The following is a 24,314-nucleotide window of genomic DNA, read 5'->3' on the forward strand; positions in this document are numbered from 1 at the left end:
TGTAATTTTTATGAAATACCCAATTCCCGTCACAACGGGAGTGAATTTGCAAACCAACAATAATAGCTAAGGGGAAGAATAGGGTCTGGCATCGAAGTATCACTCCATGAAGTGCCCGAGGTTGCCTGCCAGGAAGGATGTGACCCTCTTTTCAGTGATAGGTTGGAGCGCAGATCTTTGTTCCAGCGCAGGAGCCTAATTGGACAGAGCGGTGTAAGTCGATGCCGCTCGGGTATTGGGTGGTTATGCGCCGGGCGAGCGTTTCCGCCTCGCTGATTGGTCACACCTCCGCGTCTTTTCTCAGCCGATACAATGACTTGAGGCGGCTGCAGCCAATCGTGGAAGCGGGTGTCGAGGGGCTAGGCTGGGCTGATTGTGCAGAGAGGGAGCGGGGAAAACAGCCGGGCTATTGGAGGCGATTTTATTTGCGTGTCTTCCCCGCTCGCTCCCTCCCACCGCCTTGTCCCGACTTCGGTTCGGCTCGGACTTCGGTGCGGTCGCTGCTCGCCTTCGCAAGCGGAGCTGGTGAGGGCTTTTGCGCGCACGGCCGAAGCGCATCACCGGGGGTTGCATTACAGACACGTTGACTTGCGACCGGGACGCAAGGTAGCGGCCACGATGTCGAAGGAGGACGTAGTGTGCGAGGAAATTGTGGAATCTAAAGTGATGTGGTACCCCGACTCCAAAAGGAACACGCACATGGATCAATTCAGGAAGCTCATCAATGACAAGTTTGGCCTGCAGCTCGGTAAGTGTCGCCGTTGTCAGATGCACGGCGGCTAGAAGCTGCCACCATTGGTCTGTGATTACAACCCATCGTCGCCCAGGATGTTTGAAGTGTCCCGTTCTCTTCTGTCCACCTGGTCTATATTTCCCCTGAACTCCAATTCATTCACTGTTCCACTTGCTTGGGCCTAATTAAATAAGGTTGATCGTCGTTATATCTTTCGTGACTGACAGCAGTTCCGACCGATTAATTCCATTGCTCTCCGGAGCGCCTTTATGAAATGTTACATTAAAGTCAGCTGTTTACAATGGCGTGACTGAAATAGCTTCCCTATCCAATATTTGTCGGAATGAAATAGCCTGGCTTATGGAATTGTGTTTCTTCATGCAGCTAATTTAAAACCCCCGAACCTCGCCCACAAGTTGCTTCATTGCCTCGCCCCGTTCCTCTTGAAATTCCTCGCGTCTTCGTCGTGGTTCTTCCACATCGCTCTGCTTTCAGATACCATCTCTTTTGATTAATTGGGTAGCTCTCCCTGTCAGTCCGTGATTGCCTGCTGAGAATGATTTGTTTATAATTGCTCTAAGATTTTTCCTTTTAATATTGGCCTGAATGATCGTGTATTTCGAATAAGTGATCAGGTCAGTCAGTATACTACTACTGTATAGGCAGTGTGCTTTGGACTTGGTTTTTGCTCACACTGGATAAGTAGTTCTGACAGGTAACGTTTTAAAATGCACGTAATGCCATATTCTTGCAATTATTCAATAATGGAAATAAATTGGGTTGCATTTGCTAAGAAAATATTTGGACCTATGAATTCCCAATTCTATGATTTTTAAAATTGATATTTTGTAGTCAAATGCTATGTTGGCAGTTTGACAAAACATTCCCTTGGAATAAATTTGTCAAGCGATATTCCCTTGGAATAAAGTTGGATGACTGCAAGGCTTGTGGCTACAGTGATTGAAAATGAAGATCTGCAATTTTAAAAAAAGTAATTCATGATGCTACAACAGGTTGATAGCTGTGGTTTCAAGCTAATCCGTAACTGAGTGGCGGGTGTTGGTGCCTTTGGATATGTGAATAATTGAAAGGGAAACTTAGACATCCTGCACCCAACTGTAATTTATACCAATTAGTACTGGAGCAAAAAAAAGGAATGGGTTTCCTAATGTAACTGGACAGCCAGGATTTAAAACACTTTTATTGGTTTTTACAGCCAACTATAATGAACTGTATCAGTGGTCGGTGGAGAACTATCCAGAGTTTTGGGCAGAGTTTTGGAAATTTAGTGGATTGGTTTATTCTCATCATTACAGTGAGGTAAGATGATTTATTAATTTGAAATTAGTTTTTATTTTCCTTTTTCCTAAAGTGTGTTGCGGGAAGCGTGCCAAAAACATGAAGAAATGTGCCTTATGAGGATAGGGCGGCCAGTGCAGTGCAGAATATATTACGGATTAAAAACAGTCAAACCTTGTGGTGGGTTTTAGAGTATCCAGCACAAAGTAGCTTTTGTGATGCTGACTCCCTGGGCCTGGGAGCAGAGGAATGTAGTAATTTAATTCTATGGTTATACTGCAAGTAATTCATACTTTATATTTCATATCTTTATTCTGTGTGGATTAATCCTCAATGTACACAAGTATGCTTTTCTTGATTAATGACCTCTTGTATGTGACCACCTTTGCCAGTGGCTTTCTGGAAGTTCACATACGCACGCACTGGGTCTCCCTTGTCTGTTCTGCTATTTCTCACTTCAAATTTTTACAGGTTTGCCCAGTACTATTTCCTGACCATGAATTTACTTTGTCTCTTACCAGAGCTGTTATTTATGTTATCTGATACCAAATTTTTAATATTAGATTGCAGCTTTTTCCCTTCTGCTGATATCAGGCCAGCTGGCCTGCGGTTCCTGTCCACGCACACAAAATGTTGGAGGAACTCTGCAGGCCAGGCAGCTTCTATGGAAAAGAGCAAACAGTCACCATTTTGGACTGAGACCTTTTACTTTTTTTCCATAGATGCTGCTTGACCTGCTGAGATCCTCCAGCATTTTGTGTGTGTGTGTCGCTTGGATTTCCAGCATCTGCAGACTTTCTCCTGTCTGTGGTTGCTGTAGCTATGCTGAAAGGGTTGGTTGGAGAGGGAAATGCCAACAGTGAGCATGTTAGCCTATGTTCTACAAAATGTTATGCAGTTATTACCATGTGATTTGTTATAAATGCAACGCCCTGGTTCACATCTTGATTGTTACGCTGCAGGCATTTCATTTGGCAGCTCTGTAAGAGCAGTCTGTTCTGCTTTCAGCCTGTCTGGGTTATTGTTGAAGATGAGGAATGTGTGCCATCCAATAAGGATGGTGGGGTTTCTGGTGAGGGACACTAAGGTTGGTCTTGGGGCTTTTGTTTGGTGGGGAGAGGAGGAGAGAGGACTCTCGAGAGAACAGTTCATAGGATTCGATCCGGTGTGGGACCGGGATTCGATGGAGCCAGGTGTCGAGATTAATGGAGGATCGGTGAAAACGGTGGAGCTCCAACTTGTACACATTTGACTGATAAATTAAAACGGGCCCTTTTTGTTTTTCTTTACTAACCCTTTAGTTAAGATAAGAGTCATACGTATAATTCCTTTCATTGTATGCACTGTCCGTCATTTCGTGGCACAAATTTGTAGCAGGGTAGCAAATTACCTAACATCTGCACACACCAGGGTTTGGGGTGGGAGAGCTGTCTCCACCTCAGGGTTTGGTGGGACAGGAGAGTGTCTTCCCTGGACTTACGTGGCCAAGGAAACCCGGGGTTTCACAAATAATGTTAATTTTGGTGTGGAATTTTAATATCTTCTATTGGCAGATTGATAAATAGGAGGTGTGGAGGAAGAAAGCCAATGATTTTGTAATAACTATTGATCATTTTAAGCCTGCTTTTGTTGTATAGGAAATTGATTAGTGTAGAATTTGATAGATTGGTAACCAGGATACAAGAGTATTTTCCAGACCATTAATTGACGTGTTTTCCCCTCTTTTCTCCACTCTTTTAACCCTTCAAAACCCAGGAGGAGGTAAGAAGGCCAGAAAAGACAAAGTGATCAAGGAGTGAGTTGCAATGAATAAATGTTTCAGTTGAGCTGGCATGATTAAACAGGCCTTTGACTGGCTGATGGTTTGGTTACTTTTTCTTTTGTAACGGAGCCAAATTTTTATTGCAGCAAGCAACTGGGTCTGCAATTTTTTTTTCTTTTCCAAATCTCCACAGTACTTCTTTGTCACTTTTGGTCTGCAGTTTGTACTTGTGTTCTATAATCCTTCAGGATATGTTACTTAAAGGGGGTGGGGGGAGAATTACTAGGCATTGCTGGATGAGTAAAGATGGATTAGTCTTGGACTGTTTGCCTCAGTATTTGTATTTAGGGTTGACCAGATCCTGGGGTTGTTTGTGGAATTCTGTCTGAGCCGAATGAACAGATGGATTGCAGGGTCTTTTCAGAGCAGAATTGCCGATCGCCGAACTATTCTGTGGCAAAATTGCTCATTGAGAAGAAGAAAATAAAGATGAATGCAGCAGTGCAGGGTGAAGATGGGGCACAGGCCATGTTAGTAGTGAACTCCTCAGCAATATTTATTTTAGTGCTTATGAAAGGTGGCTATGGGCCCTTACAACCCTCCTGTGAATGTCAAAGATTAATGAAAGCATTTATGAGGGTTGAATTTAGACTGTGGCTTTATATCTATGAAAGATAAGCTCATTTTAAAAAAAATTGTGTCAACAAAATAGTTTGGATCTGAAGTCTAAGGGATGGGTAGTATATTCAATGGGAGAGTGGAAATAAAAGTAAAGGTGAAGATTATACACTGTAGCTTCATAACTTGTATATTTATTAACTATGAATTGAAATGGATGCACATGATAATGTGTACTTCAGAAAATGAATTGTGCCTGGGCACTCTTCTTGTTTTGTTCCTCCTTTCAGCTTGCAAATTATTTCTCAAGTAATACTAATTGCTCTAACACAGTGGCTCAGGGTCTTCAAGTCAGAAGGTTGTGGATTCAGGTCCCTTTCATGTACTTCCTCATGGAGCGTTCTTGTACATGTACCTGTTAGCAAAGCAAAAATGCTCCATGAGGAAGTATATAATCCAAAATAAGTTGCAAAAAGTCCAGGTCATTTTGATTAAAGTGTTTTCAGATTGTTAAACATAATTGATGTTTCAAATTGACAAAGAACATCTCTAACAGGCTATCTGTGAACAGATGCCCATAAATCATCTGAACCTTGAAATGCAGTTCATGTTGTAAATTCATTTAGAGTTGCTTTACCATCTCGCTAGTGGTTTTTATTGTTGCACTTGTTTGAACTTTATTGTTGAAATATAAGATAATTTTACCTTGCGTTGTTAAACTCATATTCCTAATTCTAAGGAACAGGAAATCAATTTTAAACTGGTGGTTTTGCATCAACTGTGTATGTAGTATTTTTGGTCTTTTTAATATTTTTAAGTACTTACCTCATAGATTGTCTGTAAACCTGAATGTTAATAAAGTGAAAAGCACAAAAGTTTATTTTTTTAAATTCTTCAATGGAATAAGTTGATAAGCTTTTAGTGATTGTTTAAAAAATATTTGAATCTTCATCTGTTTCACGTGTATTTGTGAAAATATTAGTTAAAATTGCAGTCCAGAATATAGATTTAACTGCCTTTGTGTATAAACAGCATACATAACTTATACACGTTTTAAGCAAAATGAATAGTAAATTTCCTATTAATGTCGCCACAGGTGATTGACAGGAGGAAAGGAATTGCAGATGCTCCTGAATGGTTCAAAGGGAGTAAATTAAACTATGCAGAAAATCTTCTGAAGCATAAGGATGATGACAAAGTGGCCCTTTATGCAGCATGTAAGTGTTCTGGTGTTTTGTGGTTTTTCTTTTGTCAGTGACGTAGGTGAAATGGTTAAAGGCTCTCTTGAATGAAAAAGGCCTTGTCCTTTTTTTATATACCTGCCTTGTGGCTTTGGAATATGGCACATCCAAGCCATTCTTCTCACCACCATGTATGGCTGAAATATGTCTTAGCAAATCTCAGTTCTACTGAGTATATTTAATCTCAGTACAATGAGAAGTTATCTTTTTGTTAAAGATCTTGAGTTCTCTAATGGTAATCTGGTTAATCTGAAAGGGAAAATCAGTAACTGTCCTTCACCTGCACCTGATTCCTCCCTGCTGATCATAACTTTCAGTGCTAACTCAAGGAAATTATCCAGTACAGTGCATTTATGCATATCCTAGAAGTTATTATGATCCCTATGTTAAATTTTATTAGTTGGTTGGTATTCAGAAAAGAGCTGTTGTGGAATTCCTGTTTCCTGTGGAAGGTTTAGTAAATAATTCTTCAAGAGGGCGTTTCAAAAATAGATGCCCATCTGAAGAAATTCCTGAGCTAGAGGTACACGTTGAAATCCAATACTGGGAGTATTATTGGTTAATAATTTCTCAGTAAATGTGACAACGGAAAGTAGTTGCCATGCCTTGAGCACACTTGCAGAAGTATTCATTATGTTATATCAGTTTCTAATATACCAGCAATAGAATATTGGTCCACTGGGTTGGATCATTTTTATCGTTGTTCTGTTCAAATATGTTTTTTTTTTGCTTTTTTTTATTATCTTAAAATAATCCTAATTAGGGAGTTGACTTCCTGGTGCAGTTTGTCTTCCTGTATTTTGCCAAACACCAGATTAAATATCCACACTTGCACTTTTTGTTTTGGGATCTATTGCAGTAATTAATTACTTATACATACAACTGTCCTATGCCATCAAATTTTAATTTAATTTCTGATCGAGATATTTATTTTCTTAGGAATGGATAAATAATGGCAACCTCTTGTAATTATTATCAATGTTTCATAGAACATAATCAAAACGGTCTTCATGATGCTGGGGTATATGCACAATTGCAGTGAATTCCAGCTCACATGAGATGATTGGATTATTGTCCATTTTAATCTGTTACTTTGCTTAACAGCAGAGGGGAAGGAGGAGATTGAGAAAGTGACGTTTGGAGAGCTAAAGAGAGACGTTGCTCTGTATGCTGCAGCACTTCGAAAGATGGGGCTGAAGACAGGTGACAGAGTTGTAGGTAGGTTTCTTTTTGATGTCTAACAGACTTCTAACTTTTTTTCATAAATGCTTTATAAACAACTTAATTTCCAGTATCAAACATGTTAATTAGGGAGTGAAAATTGCTGTGTTAAAGAGATACTTCTTGGGAAGTCTACGTGGTTGATTCTGTTCAAATTAAGTTGTATATAAGTCTTGTTTTACTTGAATGAATGGCCCAAACAATATAGTTTTCAATGTTTGATGTACTTGTTTTCCCTGGAGGAAGAAATATTTGAGATATTTAAATCAGCCGGTGATGCAGTTGACTGAAGTCAGAATTCAAAATAAAACTCACGTTTGCCACGTACATACACAGTTATTCAACATAAATAATGATTAATTTCCTGGAAAATATTTATATGACAACTATTACCTGAGAGCTGCATAAACTGGTATTGTGCACCCAGTCACGTGAGCTTGCTCTGCACAGTTTGCCTCTTTCTCAGGTTACAACCGTGTTGTGTTGATATCAAAGTACTATTTCCTTACAGGCACTTTGGTACAGTACTTCCCTGATGGTGTTTAAACGATTACAAACTTGTAATATCTGCGGTTCCAAAGTTCAGTATCAACTAACAGTTGTTTGTGTGAGATCCAGTTGACTTGCAGCATCACTTTTAGTCACTGGATTATCTTTTGTAGCCAGTTTCGGTTCGTCCAAGGTGTGAAAACTATCAACTGATACAGTAACACAATAGTTAAACATATTACAGTACAGCTACAGGCTCTTCGGCCCACAGTGTTGTGCTGAACCAGTTAAAAAGTAAATAAGAAAACTCCAAAAACTAATCCCTCCTGCCTCCACGATCTCCATATCCCCCATATCCTCCTCAAATTCATGTACCCATCTAAACATTTCTTAAAAGCCTCCAATGTATTTGCCTCTACCACCACACCGGGCAGTGCATTCCAGGCACCCACCACTCTGTTCTTTTTTTAAAGAAAACTTGCCCCTCGCATCCACTTTGAAGAATTTAAATTCTTGTGAATTTAAATTGAAGTGTATTGACAGTTGACGTCAACCAGGAAATAGCTGGGTTGTTTGAAAAGAAATGTCTTTGAGTTCACATTCCACTTTGTAGCCCAGAGGCAATAAGGGGTGGAAGTTAGATAGTGTAACACGAATCCTTTGTGAATGAATCAGAGAAAAATATGCCTCCCCATTTAATTGTACCCAGCTACCAGGCAACCTCATTCCTACTTGCTGACTGGTTACAAATACTTGTTGAACCTGTTGGTTATTCAATTTGGACAAATTAGTTTCTTGTCATGAATTTTGAAATACAATGAAATTTCTTGCTTTTGTGAAACTTGTAGAGCAAATACTACATCTCTGAGGCCTCCATCAGTCAGGGTCAACCATGAATACTGCAACCTAGCTCTCTAGGTACGCAAACCTGGACAGTACAGTATTGAGAGCCCATGTAGCGAGCTCCCCCTCTACACCCAAAGGAATGCCAGAGACCAATACAGTTCGGCACCAGCAGCGTCGCAGGAGTTGCCAGTCAGAGTTGACTTCAACGTACGACTGCTTTAGGGACTCCAGCTCCGGATTTTTTCCTCAAGGTTTACTCCCGCTGTCTTCCCCGTGGCTGGGTACAACTGCAAGGCAGTGGAAGTTTGAGAATAGAGCTTTCCTTCTAGACGTGCTGTCAACCATGGCTGACAAACCCCACCTGCCCAAAGTGAATGGTTTTAAGGCGCCAGTAACCCGCCTTTACCCCTTCTCCTGTCAGTAGAAATGATTCTGCTGGGCTTAATAGCTGAGCCACATGTGAAGTCCAGGAGCTGGACTTGGTTGTCAGAGTCTATTTGAGACGCACGCTATTGGGGGCATTTAATAGGTAGTGGGAGCTTGTCCCCATTGCTATCCTGGTTATAACAACCTTAAGGAACCAAAAATGGTACACATGGTAATGCTAAGTAGAGTGATGAATGGGAAACAACAATGGAATAAGATTTTAGCGCAGTCTGCAGCAGTGCAAAGAGAAATGCTAAAGTGATAGTCACGGAATGAATAGGAAGAGTTAAGAGTTCGAGAATGTGGCAGTGTCGCTGGGACAGGGATGTGAAAAAGGTGATTGGTTTAAAAGTCTGTTGGCAGAGGGGAAGAAGCAGTCCCAAAATCTGATCTTCCAGGCTTTCAAGCTCCTGTATGCTCCAGAAATGCCAAATTGCATCATTTAATCAACTAAAGCCACACTAAAGTTGCAGTTTGTTTATTTTTGGACACAGTGTAGGTGACATACCCACTATGTATTGGGTGGTACAGTAGGTTGTGCAAGTACCTCACAACGCCAGTGGCCGGTTTGAATTAAGATATCCACTGCTGCCCCTGTGGAGTTTGCATGCTCTGTCTGTAACTGCCTGCACATTGTCCACATGTTCCCCTTATTTTCACCTCGCACCTCAAAGATGAGTTGGTTGTTAGACTCTTTAAATTACCCCTTGGTGCAGGGGTCCCCAACCTGGGGTCCACAGACCCCTCCTCAGTTAATGGTAGGGATCTATGACATAAAAATGGTTGGGAACCCCTGATTTAGTGGGTACTTTAGCATAATACTAATGAGCATGGGTGAGGGAGTAAGTTACGGGGGGTGGGGGAGATGGGTTTGATGGGGATGCTTTGAGATAGAAGAGACTTGATGAGCTGAATGGCCTCCTATGGCAGAAAAGAAGTAAACATTTCCTAGTTGCCCTTGGGAAGGTTGGCAGTGGGCCATGACTTTGCACTTTTAGAGCCAGAAATGTTACCACAGGTGCAGGCAGGCCTGCTGAGAATTTACAGTGTTTTCTGTTTGTGTTGAGTCTGAGAGGTGCTGTTATTGTAGTACACTTTGTGAGCCAAAGTGTGCCAGCAGAAGACGTAGTGAATTTAGATTGCGTTCCAATCAAAGGGACTGCATGCTGTTAGTTTAATGATTGTTGCCGAGGCTGTATTTGGGCAGGGAAGTGGAGGTGCCTGAATAATACCCCAAATCCTACAACTTCAGATCTCTCGATGGAATAAAGGTAATTGAAGAGGCTTCAGGCCCAGAACATTGTAGGGATTGCTGAGAGGAGTTTACTTGTCCCAGATCTGGGATATTTGACCTTCAGCGGTCAGTGCTGTAAATGTAATGAGTGCATGTAGTTCTGTGTTGCAGCTTTTTATTTCTACAGTTGTTTTTCTGGCCCCAGTGGCCTTCATGTATCTAGTATTCTTGGCTTTGTTTTTCTTGTGACATAGAGTGAATCAAGGTGGTTAAAGACTGGTATCTTCAGTGGGGACCTTGGAAGGGGAAAAACTCTTCAGAACTTCTACCAATATAAAGTTGCATGTATGTGGTACTCGCGTGCTGGGCATGTCATTGGTGAGGTTGAAGATGTTTGTGGAGCCTCCTTGTGTTTAACCTCTTTGCATAGTTGCTGTTTAGTTTCTCTCAAAGTAGCACGACTGCACAACTGGGATCTATTGATGTAGAATTACTTGACTACTTGGTGACACCCGGAAACTTATCACCTTTCGGACTTGGGCTGAGTTGCAGGGGCGGAGGTCTGGGCCTTGCATGCGTTAACGCGTAGGCCTACCAGTGTGTGGACACGCCCTGGTGCTCACGAACCAGATCCCCAGCTATGGGTAAATAGCCCCACAGCCTCGGGAGAGAGGAAGACTACGGGAGTAAACCCTGACAGCAATCCGGAGCGGAGCCCCTAGGGCGACTGGATGTCACTGAACACCCTTCCGGCAGCTCCAGTGTATTGCTTCATAACCTTTCCTTTGGACTACACCGGTGAGGCCGAGATGGGGGTCTTGACGACTGGGCATCCCAGAATCTCCATAACTTTCACCCAGGCTGGTGTCCTGGAGGGGTCGCAAAATGTTCCATTGTCCTTCAAGACAGATGGATGCCATCATTGGCACTTGGCGATCTGATGTCAGATATAAATGGGGCTGTTCCCGTCATGCTACTTTGTACTGCTCTCACCAAAAACTGTTTGGTTCTCTGGTTTATTTTAGTAGAGTGAAGGATGTGCCAAGCCATAATACACATGGTGTTGGAAACAATGTTGCTGCCTCCTCAAAATGTCCAAATTAGACCTACTGTCCTGTCTGATTTGACCTGGTGATAGCTTACATATGGAATCTTATCTGCACAGGAACTTTAAAATTGTGAAGTGGTGTTACAGCCTACATTGAAGGATTGTAACAGTTTATATGTTGTAAACTTGACTTATCTTTTATAGATCTCTCCCATCTGAGGGACTTGGGAGCATATTTTAAGGGGGTAAGCAACAAGAAAGCTGGTCTTAGGATCTTCAGAAGAAGGCTCGGAAAACTGATGCACAAATCAATATTGTCTTTTAATTAAATTATCTGAAAAACTGAATATTACTCTTTGAATTGTTGAATAGAAATGCAGAGATCAATACACATAGAGATAAGTCAATTTGATACCACAGATCAGAAGGAAGTGTTCTGAACAGATGCCCCACCGTATCACTGTTCTGTAAGAATAAAACTTTTCTGCTTCTGTTGCCAGTGAAATTTGATACTGTATCACATTTGTATCAGAAGAGTGTGCAAAAGTCTGCACAAGGACTCCTGGTCCTGTCTGCGTTCGAACCCGAGTGATTCAGCCCGCATCTAGTATCTTAATCGCTGGAAGTGGAAGTAAAAACATTTGCAGCTTTGCTTCATTTGTGTCATCATGTTTCTGTGAGAACTTTTGTTTTGCTATGCGGAAGATTTCTGATAAATGGAAGTGAATTAGCTGTTTAATCCTAAAGATGACAATGAACTAGGACAATTCTACAAATATAAAGGAGATATTAGAAAAGGTTTAGAGGATGTGTAAGACAAGATTAGCAAGCGATATTTATGACTACTGATCTTGAAAACAGGATCAACATTCTGAATCTCTGAAGATTTTTTATTCTCTATTATACTATCATTGGGACCTATAACTGGAATTTTATTGTGGGAAGAAAATACTTCATTTTTCAAGTCTTTAACTAAATATTTATTTCCTCATTTTTGCCTATAATCAAGAAAGAGAGCCAATTCTAACCAGTCCAATTGGCGCTTCTGGCGATCCCCACAGATTTGTTATATTTGTATGATGTGCCCTCCAGTCACTCCAAAAATTGTTCCAAGTCAAAGATATGTATTTGATGTTTTAATGCTTTATTAGCAAGTAGCAAACTTACCAACTTGAAGTGATAAAATTTGTGTGTTACTAAGCGGTCAGCAAAAGATATGACATCCTTGTGTACCCAGTGGCAAACTGCCTCGAACAAAGCGCAAATACGGAACTTATTCCCTTTGCTTTTACCATGCCCCACTCATGTGATTAATTACCATAGCAAACACACAACACAGAATACCCTGCAGGTAGAGAACAGATGCAGGGCTCCTGCACTAGTTAACGTAATCAAACCAAGTCAGCACAGTTTTATGAATGATGGACAGACCACAGTTAACAAATTTGCTAGAGTTCTTTTGAGGGTACAGTAGGCAGAGCTGGTAGAGGTAGATGTGCAGTATTTGGGTTTTGAGAAAGCATATGAAAGGTGCCATATAAAAGGCTGGTATATGAAATAAGAGCATGTATTGTTAGGGAAGCGTATTGATGTAGATTGCAGATTAGTTATCCCATAGAAGTCAGAATAAGCAAATCTTTTTCAGACTGGGCATAAGCAACCAGTGGAACCCACTAGGTTGAATTCTTTTAAGTCTCAATTATTTATGATTTTATATTAATGGTCTGGAGGAGTGGGTAGAGCGCAAGGCATTTAAATTTGCCTGTGGCACAAGATCAGGTAGGAGGTGTGCTGCAAGGGGTGATTGATATGCTCGTGGCCTAAGGTAGAAGGAGTCAGTTTTAGAAAACCTAGCACATTTATTTTTCAACATAGTCCCCTCCTACATTTACACACTTAGTCCAGCGGTCGTGGAGCACACGGATCATGGACCTCCAGAAAGTGTCCACAGCAGGGGTGATTGATAAGTTTGTGGCCCGAGGTAGAAGGAGATGAGTTATACAGCTCTCGTTACATGCATATGCAGTTTAACTCTTTGAGTGATTATGCAGAAAGTTTGAAGTTAATAACTCATCTCCATAATCACTCAAAGAGTTGAACTGCATGTGCATGTAACGAGAGCTGTATAACTCATCTCCTTCTACCTTGGGCCACAAACTTATCAATCACCCCTGCTGTGGACCACTTTCTGGAGGTCCAAGATCCGTATGCTCCACGACCGCTGGACTAAGTGTGTAAATGTAGGAGGGGACTATGTTGAAAAATAAATGTGCTAGGTTTTCTAAAATTGACTCCTTCTACCTTAGGCCACTAACTTATCAATCACCCCTCGTATAATTAGAATGTTAGTAGTCTACAAATGGGTGGTGTGATCAGGCAAAATCCTGGTAAGTGGAGTTTAATGTGGGAAAGTGTGAGGTTATGCTCTTCAGCAGGAGGTAGCAAAATACTTATTATCATCCAAATAGAGATTTCATCTGAGCAAGGTGCAAAGGTATCGAAGTGTTCTTGTGCATGAATGGGCCGATAAGTGTTAACAGGCAGGTGCAGCAAGTGGTTGGGATGGCTAATTACGTGTTGGATTTTTTTGCAGGTGGGTTTAAGTTTAGAAATGAGGAAATGCTGTTACAGTTGTACAAGATACTGGTGAGGTCACACCCAGAGTACTCTGCACAGATTTAGTCCCCTTCTTTTACAAAGTACACGAGATGCTGACATCCAAGGCAATCGCTGGGCTAGCTCCTGCAGTAAGCACAGGGGCATAATTGGGCCATTCGACCCACTGAGTTTGCTCTGCCACTTTGATCATGGCTGATTTATCTTTCCATCTCAAACCTATTCTCCTGCCTTCTCCACGTAATCTTTGACAGTCTTCCTAGTCGAGAAGCTATGCACTCCTACTTTAAATATACCCAGTGACTTGGCTGCTAAAGACTAACTGGCCTGCAATTTCCTGTCCTTTTCCTCTCTCCCTACTTAGAATGGGGTGACATTTATGATTCTTTTTCCCCGGTCCCCTGGAACCATTCCTGACCCTACTGATTCTTGAAAGCTCAATACTAATGTCTTAACGATCTCTTCAGCTGCCTCTTTCTGAACCCTGAGGTAAAGTCTGTCTTATCCAGATAACTAACCACCTTCAGACCTTTCAGCTTCCTAAACACCTTCTTAATAGTATCAATGATACTCACTTCTACACCGCAACCCCCCCCCCCCCCCCCCAGCTCACTCGGATTTCTGGCATGGTGTTCACCCATAGGCAGAGTTAGTAGAGGTGCAGTATTTGGGTTTTGAGAAGGCATTTCAGAGGTGCCACATTAAAAAGCTGGTATATAAAATAAGACCACACACAAAATGCTGGTAGAACACAGCAGGCTAGGCAGCATCTATAGGGAGAAGCACTGTCGACATTTCGGGCCAATACCCTTCGTAAGAGCATGTATTGTTAAAGGAAGTGTATTGACATGGATTGCAGATTAGTTATCCCATAGATAACTGAAGATTGATGCAAATTACTTGTTCAGTTCATCTGCCATTTCTTTGTTCCCCATTACTATTTCTCCAGCTTTATTTTTCCAGTGGTCTGATGTCCATTCTTGCCTCTCTTTTTCTCTGTATCTGAAACATCTTCAGTACCCTCTTTTATGTTATTAGCTAGCTTCCCATTCAGGACTTTTTTTTACCCTTGCAGTTTCGTAACTCTACCCACAAATATTCTATCTCTTCTGATCCTCTGTCACTTCTTGTTAAGGATTTGATTTCATTTTTTAGTGACGGAGACTCCCCACCCCATCTGCTCACCTGCCCATCTTTTCAGAAGAAAGTCTGTCTTTAGATGCTTAGCTTCTAATTGTGACCTTCTTTCAGGATGACTCCTAGATGCCAACAGTGTCATAAATCAAATCAAATCAAGTTTAATTATCATTCAAGCCATACATAGGTATAGCTGAATGAGAAAGTGTTCCTCTGGGGTCAATGGTGCAAAGCATTAAAAAAAAAGTGAGTAACAAATTCAAAGAAGCATATTCACTCAGAAAAAACATACAGTCCAAGACCCTGAACAACAATGTCCGGCAGTCGATGATACAGACGCCCGGCAGTGCACAGATACACACAACCCAACATGTCATTCCACTGCTCTAACACTGTAGAGCAGCACTGTTGGGAGAGGGCGGGCCCCAGCCAAGCTCAACCATGCTGTAATACTTCCACACCTTCTCACCTGGTCTGTAGCAGCAGGCAAGCCGGAGGCTTGAGGCCTAGTTCTCGCTACAACCGAGGCTACACAGCTCCCATGTTGACTGTCGCTCCACCAGACAAGGGTAACAGGCCTGCCGTAACTTGTGTTATCACTGTCCAGCAGAGCCAATTTCTAACTGTCTTGGCAGTACAGGCTGTGTGTGCCAAAAAAGCACAACAGCATCCCTTCCATCTCAGGTGACTGAAGAAATTCAGCATGGGCCCCCAAATCCTCAAGACCTTCTACAGGGGCACCATTGAGAGCATCCTGACTGGCTGTATTGCCGCCTGGTACGGGAACTGTACCAACCTTTATCGCTGGGCACTGCAGAGAGTGGTACGGACAGCCCAGCACATCAGTGGATGTGAACTTCCCTCCATCGAGGACATTTACAGCAGCAGGTGCAGAAAGAAGGCCTAGAAGATCATCGGGGACACCAGTAACCCCGACCATAAACTGTTTCAGCTGCTTCCGTCTGGCAAACGGTACCGCAGCATTAAAACCAGGACCAACAGGCTATGGGACAGCTTCTTTCTACGAGCCATTAGACTTGTAAATTCACGTGGCTGTACGTTGCGACAGAGGCATAATGCAAAGATTCTTACTCACTCACGTTGTGAGACGGTTATAAGATTTAAATAAATTCAAACTCATCTACTTTATTTTTCATACAGCATGAATTCAAATATAACATCTTCACTCCTGTTTTCACCACTTCTCTTCTCAAATTGGTCTCCCTGTTGCCTGAAGTTGAATTCTTCCCTTTCTGAACTTCCTGTCTTTTTAAAATTTATTTTGGAGACTAAAGTAACCTTGCTTGCATTCTCCTTCCCTTTTACTTTATCCATACTTCTCCAATCTGTTCAACCCATCCCCCTACCGTTTAGTTTAAAGCCCTGTCCACATCCTAGTTAAGTGATTCACCAGGACCTAGGTCCTAGCATCGTTCCTGTCCTATTGGAACAGCTCTCTTCTTTCCCAGTACTGGTACCAATATCCCAGGAATTCAAATCCACTTCTCCACACCGATTTTTGAGCCTCAAATTTAACTCTTAATCTTATTAACCCTGTGCCTGTTTGCATCGGGTGGCGGGGTGAAGATGCGTCTCCACAAAGGAGATGTAAGGCGCCCCTTCCCTCAGCTAGCCTGCAGATCCCCCTTGGGCAAGGTGCAGCACCTGCTTGCCCCCCCCCCCCCCACCACCCCTGATCAGGGTCACGTGAAGCCATGGGTGTAGGTCGGTAGATGGTTGTGTAATATGCACTGGCTGCTCATCAGATCAGGTTATGCGACCACTGACGCCAGGCAGACAATCCCTGAAGAGTATTGATAATAGCTGGGGTAACCCATCTTGTAAAGGCACTGCCCAGGGGATGGTAATGGCAAAGCACTTCCATAGAAAAAAAATTGCCAAGAGCAATCATGGTGATGGAAAGACAATGATCGCCTATGTCATGCAACGTGGTACATAATGAGTGAGTGAAACTATTTGCACGTGGCTCAGATGGCATTCCAGGGCTTTTACCTTCTTTGGTTCTGTTTTAAAATTTAGTGCCATGCTGTTTAAATTCCCTCAGCAGAACCTCTTTCCTTGTTCTAACTATGGGCTGAGGCTTGTCCAACAACATTTCTTCCAATTCGTTACCTGCCTTACTTGCAGTCACACCTTCTCCTTTACCACCGGAGGAATCTGAAACAGTGTAACTGCCTCCTGAAACACAGCATCCAGGTAACTCTCCCGGTCCTTGATGAGAGTGTCAACCTTTTAAAGAAATTAAATCTATATTCCTTGGAGTTTAAAAAAAATACATAAATGAAGGGTGATCTAACTGAAATGTATATGAGGGGTGATTAACACGTTCGTGGCCTAAGGTAGAAGGAGTCAATTTTAGAAAACCTAGCACATTTATTTTTCACCCTCCCCTAGTGTTGCCAGCATGTCCGTGTGGACCTCCTTGGATGATAGGTCCTTGAGACCGAGGTAGTGGATGACTGCACGAAGGCCAATGTTGTCCATTTTCTCAGACAGTGCTTACTTGCAATTTTCAATTATCTGAAACAGAAATACCACAGAAGTTATTAACTTCAAATTTTCTGCATGACCACTCAAAAAGCTGAACTGTATGTGCATGTAACAAGAGCTGTTATAACTCATCTCCTTCTATGTTAGGCCACGAACCTATCAATCATCCCTGCTGTGGACCACTTTCTGGAGGTCCAAGATGCCGACTTCTACAAAGAAGGGATCTGTATGCTCCACAACCGCTGGACTAAGTGTGTAAATGTAGGAGGGGACTATGTTGAAAAAAAAATGTGCTAGGTTTTCTAAAATTGACTCCTTCTACTCAGGGCACAAACTTATCAATCACCCCTTGTAAGAACCGTAAGCGGCACAACAGGATAGATGTTGAAGTACTTCCAACTGTGCGAGAATCTGAATAAGGAAATGTAGAGACAAAATTGGGGTAGTCACTTAAAACTGACATAAGTAGGAATTCCTTTTTTTGGTGAGTTGTGGAAGGTAGATAATTGTGGATAATGAAGGAGGAAGAGCAGGGAATTGGGAAATCTGGCACAAAAAGGGAGATGAGTCCTTGGGCATATCAGCCATGATCATATTGAATGGTGGAGAGTACTTGAAGAGCTGAGTTACCTGTTGCTGCCCTTACTGTGAATTTGTGTTGTATCTGACATTCAGTAGAAACTCAGCAAAACCAGCCACATAAGTGCCTTGGTGAGCACAGAAGGCAAGAAGTTGGTAGTTCCTTAGTGAATGGTTCACTGCCTGACTTTAAAAACACTTCCATCAGTTGCAACATAAGCATGCAGTGTGATGGAATACTTTCCATGCGAGTAGCTCTGGAATACAGTAAACCATTCAGGGTGAAGCCTTGCTTGCTATGCATACTATTAACCAGAGCAAACAATATTCTTCCCACCTGGGTGTGTGCACATGCAAATCTTAAAGTTGGTACATCCCAAGTTAAGGACTTCCGTAAAGGCAAAAGTCTGTAGCTACGTGGACTGCCATCATAACTTGGACAAATATAGACATTCTTCAAAGTGCACTTATCGTCAAAGAATGCATAAATTATACAATCGTGAGATTTGTTTCTTTACACAAAGCAAGAAACCCGGAAGAACCCAATTCAAGAAAAAAAGAGCAACGCCCGATGTGCAAGAGAAAGGAGAAAAAAAAAACATACACACGAATTATGCAAACAACATTCTGAAGTATATTAAGTAGGCCCAAATGCGTGCTTGTAGTTAAAAAGTTAATTTGTAGTTAAAAAGCTGAATATAGAGATCTTGCATTGTTCTTTGGTTAAAAGCCTAGAACAGCAGATCCTACACTATTGTTAGGAGTACTTTCACTACATTACCTGTAGTGGTTGAAGAAACCCACAGCTATGTGTTCAAGAACAGTTAGGAACATTAACAGGGTTATTACATAATCTGGTTTGTTGGGGCTACCAAACAATGGCTTTATTACCAGCACTGTGTCACCCTGACATTAGGTTGAGATATTGTCTTCAAAGATTCGAAGTACATTTATTATCAAAGAATGCAGCGGCATACTTTGAGGTTTGCCTTCCCTGCAAGGAGCCATGAAACAGGTTTGCTGTGTGGTAGTTATTCTGCAGTATTTGCGAGAACTGGAATTGATTAATGTTTTAGCAACACAGTGTAAAAGAAAACGAGCGAGAGATTCAAATAAACAGACACATCTGCAGCAAATTCATAGAATGTAGAGTAGACAAGCTGTTTGGGCTGTTCTAAACAAAGCCACCCGCTGCACGTGATCAGCATCCCTCCATCTTCTGCCTATTCGTGTGTCTGCCTAAATGCCTTTTAAACATTACTGTCATATATGATTCTACCTCCTCAGTAGGTTATTCTACACACCTACCACTCTGCATTTTAAAAAAAAACTTGCCTTGTAAATCTCCTTTATGTTTCACCCCCCCCCCCCCACCCATCTTAAACCCCTATTATCAAGAATTTGATATTTCGGCACTGGGTGGGGTTGGGGCAAGAGATTCTGACTATCAACCTTGTCTATGTCTCTTATTGTATATACATATTAATATAAAGTTGTCCCTGAGGCTCAGATGCTTCAGAGAACACAGTCCATGTTGTCCAACTTCTGCTGATAGCTGTTACACTCTGATCCAGGCAACATTCTAGTGGACCTCTTCTGCGTTCTCTCCAAAGCACTCTTCATTCTCCCCCCCCCCCCCCCCCATTATGTGGCAAGCTGAACTGCACACAGAACTCCAAATGTAGTCTAATAAAAGGTTTACACAGCTGCACCGTGTCGTCCCAACTTGCACTTCACACCCTGAATGATGAAGGCAGGCACCTCCTTCGTCGCCCTATCCACTTGTGTGCTTACTTTCAGGGAACAGCAGACTTGCACCCCAGAATCATTCCGTACATCAATACTCCTAAATGTTCTGCCGTTTAATGTATGCATCCCTCTGGCATTGGTGCTCCTCAAAATGCTTATTCTCACACTTGCCTGGATTCCGTTCCACCCACTCTCTTCAAGTTTCCAGCTGATCTAGATCCTGCTGCTGAATCCTTTGATAACCTTGCTCGTTATTCACAACCCCTGCAAGTTGTGTGTTACTAATCAGATCACTTGTAGTTCCATCCAAATCATTAATCTATATTGCAAACAACAGAGGTCTAAGCACTAATCCTTGAAAAATACCACTAGTCACAGAGATCCAGTCAGAAAAACACCTTTGTTTTAACCAATATACGAACATCCATGTGACTTAATCATCTGGACCAGCCTACCATTAGTGACCTTTTCAAGTGCTTTACTAAAGTCTACATAGGCAACTTCCACAGCCCTATGTTCATCATTCAACTTCGTTATTTAAAAAAAATTCAATCAGATTTGTGTGACGTCACCTCCCCTGCACAAAACAATGCTGATTATACCTAGTAAGCCCTTGCTTTTCCAAATTCTGATCCGGGTCCCTTCCTGAAAAATAATTAATGTTGCGGATCAGGGACCCTTTATGAGTTGAAAGATGCCACTTGTATGCCTTTTACTTCAGAGAAGTTTCTGTTGATATCTGATGAGCATGTTCGAAAGAATAAAGCACCAGTCATTGTGAATCTTGTACTTAAGCTTCTGATAAGGTCACAGTAGCACAATGCAGATTTACTTCTGTGATGATAGTAATTGTGGAGAATGTGTAGTTGCTTTGAATATTAACCACTGAGGCAGAACTTCACATTACTTGAACTTTTACCTGAAAAATCAAAATTGAAGCCCTTACTTCAATTTCTTCTTTTCCTGTAGAAAGGAAATTAAATTTAATCACTGAACAAATATTAGTTTCATGTTCTAACTAACCCTTTTACAAATTACTTGAAACGTGATCTGATAAGGAATGAACAGTAAAGTAGTAAAATTCATCTGAAATTAATGTCTGAGTTCTGAGTTACTGAAAGTCTGTTCTGCCACTGTGGTGAGAGATCATAGTTGGATAGAAAATAGATGCAATTAGAATAACCACAACTGCATGATTACCAGTTATGACATTTATGTGTTTAAGCAACTAGAAGTCCTGCTGGTATTGCACAGAGGTAATCTTTCAAAGCTGCTTAGAAGGCAATTTTAAATTCGTATGTCAGGGAGCACAAAGTAATCATTTGAATTCCAGGGCATTGAAAAGGACAAAGGCAATGTTTACATTGTTTGATCAACTTTTGATGATTCAAGGCTCATTGCAGATAAATAGGCAATCTGAATAAGTTGGCAACGTACCAAACAGGACTATTTGAACAAGATGTAAAACGTACTCTTGTCTTTTTTTAAAAAAATTGGATTTCTTCTGCAAATGTGCTTTATGTTGTCACAAAACTTACTTCAACTTCTAAACCCTGTTTGGAAAGGGGGAAGAAGTCTAGTCACAATAAGCTCCTTGGAAGTTTTGGATAATTAATGGAAATAGGGCTACGTGCCTCCATTTTGTCAAGAAAGAATTGTGGCTTAATTTTGAGCTTTCAGTCCTTTGAATGAAATCCTATCCCCTCACAATTATTTTTGACAACCGTCAATGTTCAAGGATTGATGGCTTAAGTCCTTCTATGAAGGCTTGAATATACAGAATTATTGAGGAATGGTTGTACAGTCAGAGGTGTTAAACAGATGCACTCTTTTTTTCAAATCAGTGGCAATATTACCATTCTACCAAATACTGTTAAAAGTAGATTATCTAATTATTGCCATATGCTTGAGGTAATATCCAACTGAATATGTGTACAGACTTATTGAGTATGCCTGCAAGAAAATGAATCTCAAGGTTGTATATGGTGACATATATATACTAACTTTGAAATTTAATTGTTACTCCAGAAGTTATACATTTATTAGGTACACTTGTACTCCTGATCGTTACTGCAAATATCTAATCGGCCAATCGTGAGGCAGCAACAATGCTTAAAAGCCTGCAGACATGTTCAAGAGATTCAGTTGTTGTTCAGAACGAACATTAGAATGGGGAAGAAATGTGATCCAAGTGAATTTGACTTAGGAATAATCGTTAGTGCCAGTCTACCACAGTGGTTTAAGTATTTCAGAAACTGCATGTTTCCTGGGATTTTTTTCCACACAACAGCTTGTAGAGTTTACAGAGAATGTTTGGAAAAACAAAAACACATATAGTGAACAGATTTTCTGTGGGCGAAAGGACCTTGTTAATGGGGGAATGGCTAGACTGGTTCAAGTTGACAGGAAGGTGACAGTAACTCAAATAACTGTATTACAACAGTGCTGTGCTGAAGAGCATCTTTGAATGCACAATATGTCAAATGTTGAAGTGGATGGGCTACAGCAGCGGAAGACTACAAACATACACTAGTGGTTACTTTGTTAGGTACAGGAAGTATTTTGGACGCCCTGAAACTGAGAAGGGTACGTGGACGATATGTGTGAATCCAGTTAAAGAGATGGTATTGTAGTTGGCTCTTTATTAGACCATGAGACCATAGGAGCAGAATTAGGCCATTTGGCTGATCAAGTCTGCTTCTCCATTTCATCATGGCCTGACCAATCAAGAATCTGTCAACCTCTGCCTTCAATATAACCAACAACTTGGCCTCCACAGCCACCTGTGGCAACAAAATCCATAGATTCACCACTCTCTGGCTAAAGAAATTCCCCCTCATCAGCGTTCTAAAAGGACACCCCTCTGTTCTGAGGCTGTATCTTCTGGTTTAGACTCTCCCACCATAGGAAACATCTTCTCCAAATCCATTCTATTGAGGCCTTACAACATTTGATAGGTTTCAATGAGGTCACCACTCATTCTTCTGAATTCCAGGCTCACAGCCATCAAATGTTCCTCGTATGAAAAGCCTTTCTATCCTAGAATCATTTTTGTGAACTTCCTTTGAACCTTCTCCAATGTCAGCTTATCCTTCCTTAGATAAGGGGCTCAAAACTGCTCTTAATACTCCAAGTGAGGCCTCATCGGTGCCTTGTAAAGCCTCAATGTAACATGCTTGCTTTTATATTCTAGTCTGCTCGAAATGAATGCTGACATCACATTTGCCTACTTCAACCTGCAAATTAACCTTTAAGGAATCTTGCAAGAGTATTCCCAAGTCCCTTTGCACCTCAGATTTTTAAATTTTCTCTCCATTTAGAAAATAGTCTATGCTTTTACTTCTATCGAAGTGCATGACCATACATTTTCTGACACTGTATTCCATCTGACACTTCTTTGCCCATTCTCCTAATCTGTCTAAATCCTTCTGTAGCCTCTCTACTTCCTAAAACTACCTTTCCCTCCACCTATTTGCAAACTTGGCCACAAAACCATCAAATTTCATCATCCAAATCATGACATATAACGTAGAAACAACCAATCCCAACACAGACCCCTTTTTAACACTGCTAGTCACCGGCAGCCGACCAGAAAAGGCTCCCTTTATTCCCAGTCTTTGCCTCCTGCCAATCAGCCAATGCTTTGTCCATGCCAATGCTTTGTCTGTGCTAATACTTCCCATGTACTACCATGGACTCTTGTTAAGCAGCAGCACAACATCTATTGAATCGCCTTTGTTTATCTTGCTTGTTATCTCTTCAAAGAATTCCAACAGATCTGTCAGACAAAGGAAGCCATGCTGACTATGGTCTATTTTATCAAGTACCAAGTACCCGAAAACCACATCCTTAACAATCAACCCCAACGTCTTCCCGACCACTGAGGTCAGACTAACTGGCCTATAACTTCCCTTTTTTGCCTCTCTCCCTTCTTGAAAGAGTGGAGTGACATTTACAATTTTCCATTCTTCTGGAACCATGCCAGAATCAGTTTATTCTTGAAAGATCGTTACTAATTCTTCCACAATCTCTTCAGCCACCCCGTTCAGAACCCAGGAATGTATACCATCCGGCCCAGGTGATTTATCGACTTTCAGACCTTTTCAGCTTCCTAAGAACCTTCACTGTGATAATGTCAACTTCACTCACTTCTGCACACTGACACTCTCAGACTGTCACCGTACTGCTGGTGTCTTCCACAGTGAAGACTGATGCAAAATGCTTATTCAGTTCATCTGCAACTTCCTTGCCCCCCATTACTATCCTCCTGCATTGTTTTCCAGCGGTCCGATATTTACTCTTGCCTTTCTTTTACACTTTATATATCTGAAGAAACTTTTGGTATGCTCTTTAGTATTATTGGCTAGCTTACCTTTCTATTCTATTTTTAACTTGTTTATGACTTTTTAAGTTGCCTTCTGTTGTTTTTTTTTAAAAGCTTCCCAATCCTCTACCTTCCTACTAATTTTTGCTCTATTATGTGCCCTCTCTGTGGCTTTTATGTTCAGTTTGACTTGTTAGCCACAGATGTGTCATCTCTCCTTAGAGTGCTCCTTTCTCTTTGGGATGTATGTATGTATCCTGCACCTTCTGAATTGCTCCCAGAGATTCCAGCCATTGCTGCTGTGCTGTCATCCCTGACAGTGTAGAACTTCAATCAATGTTAGCCAGCTCTTCTCTCAGGCCTTTGTAATACTCTACTGTAATACTGATACATCTGACTTTCGCTTCTTTCAGGGTGAATTCGATCACTTGCCCCTCAGGGTTCTTTTACTTTAAGCTCTCTATTCAGTTCCAGCTCATTG

At 41.4% G+C, this 24,314-nt stretch overlaps 1 protein-coding gene across 1 annotated transcript in view; it reads left to right on the forward strand.

Annotated features, from left to right (window-relative positions):
- Positions 1 to 329: 329 nt before the first annotated feature.
- Positions 330 to 24,314, forward strand: part of aacs (acetoacetyl-CoA synthetase) — a 152,812-nt gene continuing 128,827 nt past the window's right edge. Inside the window, exons 1-4 of the mRNA XM_073065526.1 lie at positions 330 to 748; positions 1,950 to 2,053; positions 5,509 to 5,629; positions 6,758 to 6,871. Of these exons, the coding sequence (XP_072921627.1) occupies positions 619 to 748; positions 1,950 to 2,053; positions 5,509 to 5,629; positions 6,758 to 6,871 (469 nt within the window). The 5' untranslated portion in view covers positions 330 to 618. The remainder of the gene's footprint in view (positions 749 to 1,949; positions 2,054 to 5,508; positions 5,630 to 6,757; positions 6,872 to 24,314) is intronic.

Source organism: Hemitrygon akajei, chromosome 14 (assembly GCF_048418815.1).
Source record: "Hemitrygon akajei chromosome 14, sHemAka1.3, whole genome shotgun sequence".
In the NCBI taxonomy this organism is placed as follows: Eukaryota; Metazoa; Chordata; class Chondrichthyes; order Myliobatiformes; family Dasyatidae; genus Hemitrygon; species Hemitrygon akajei.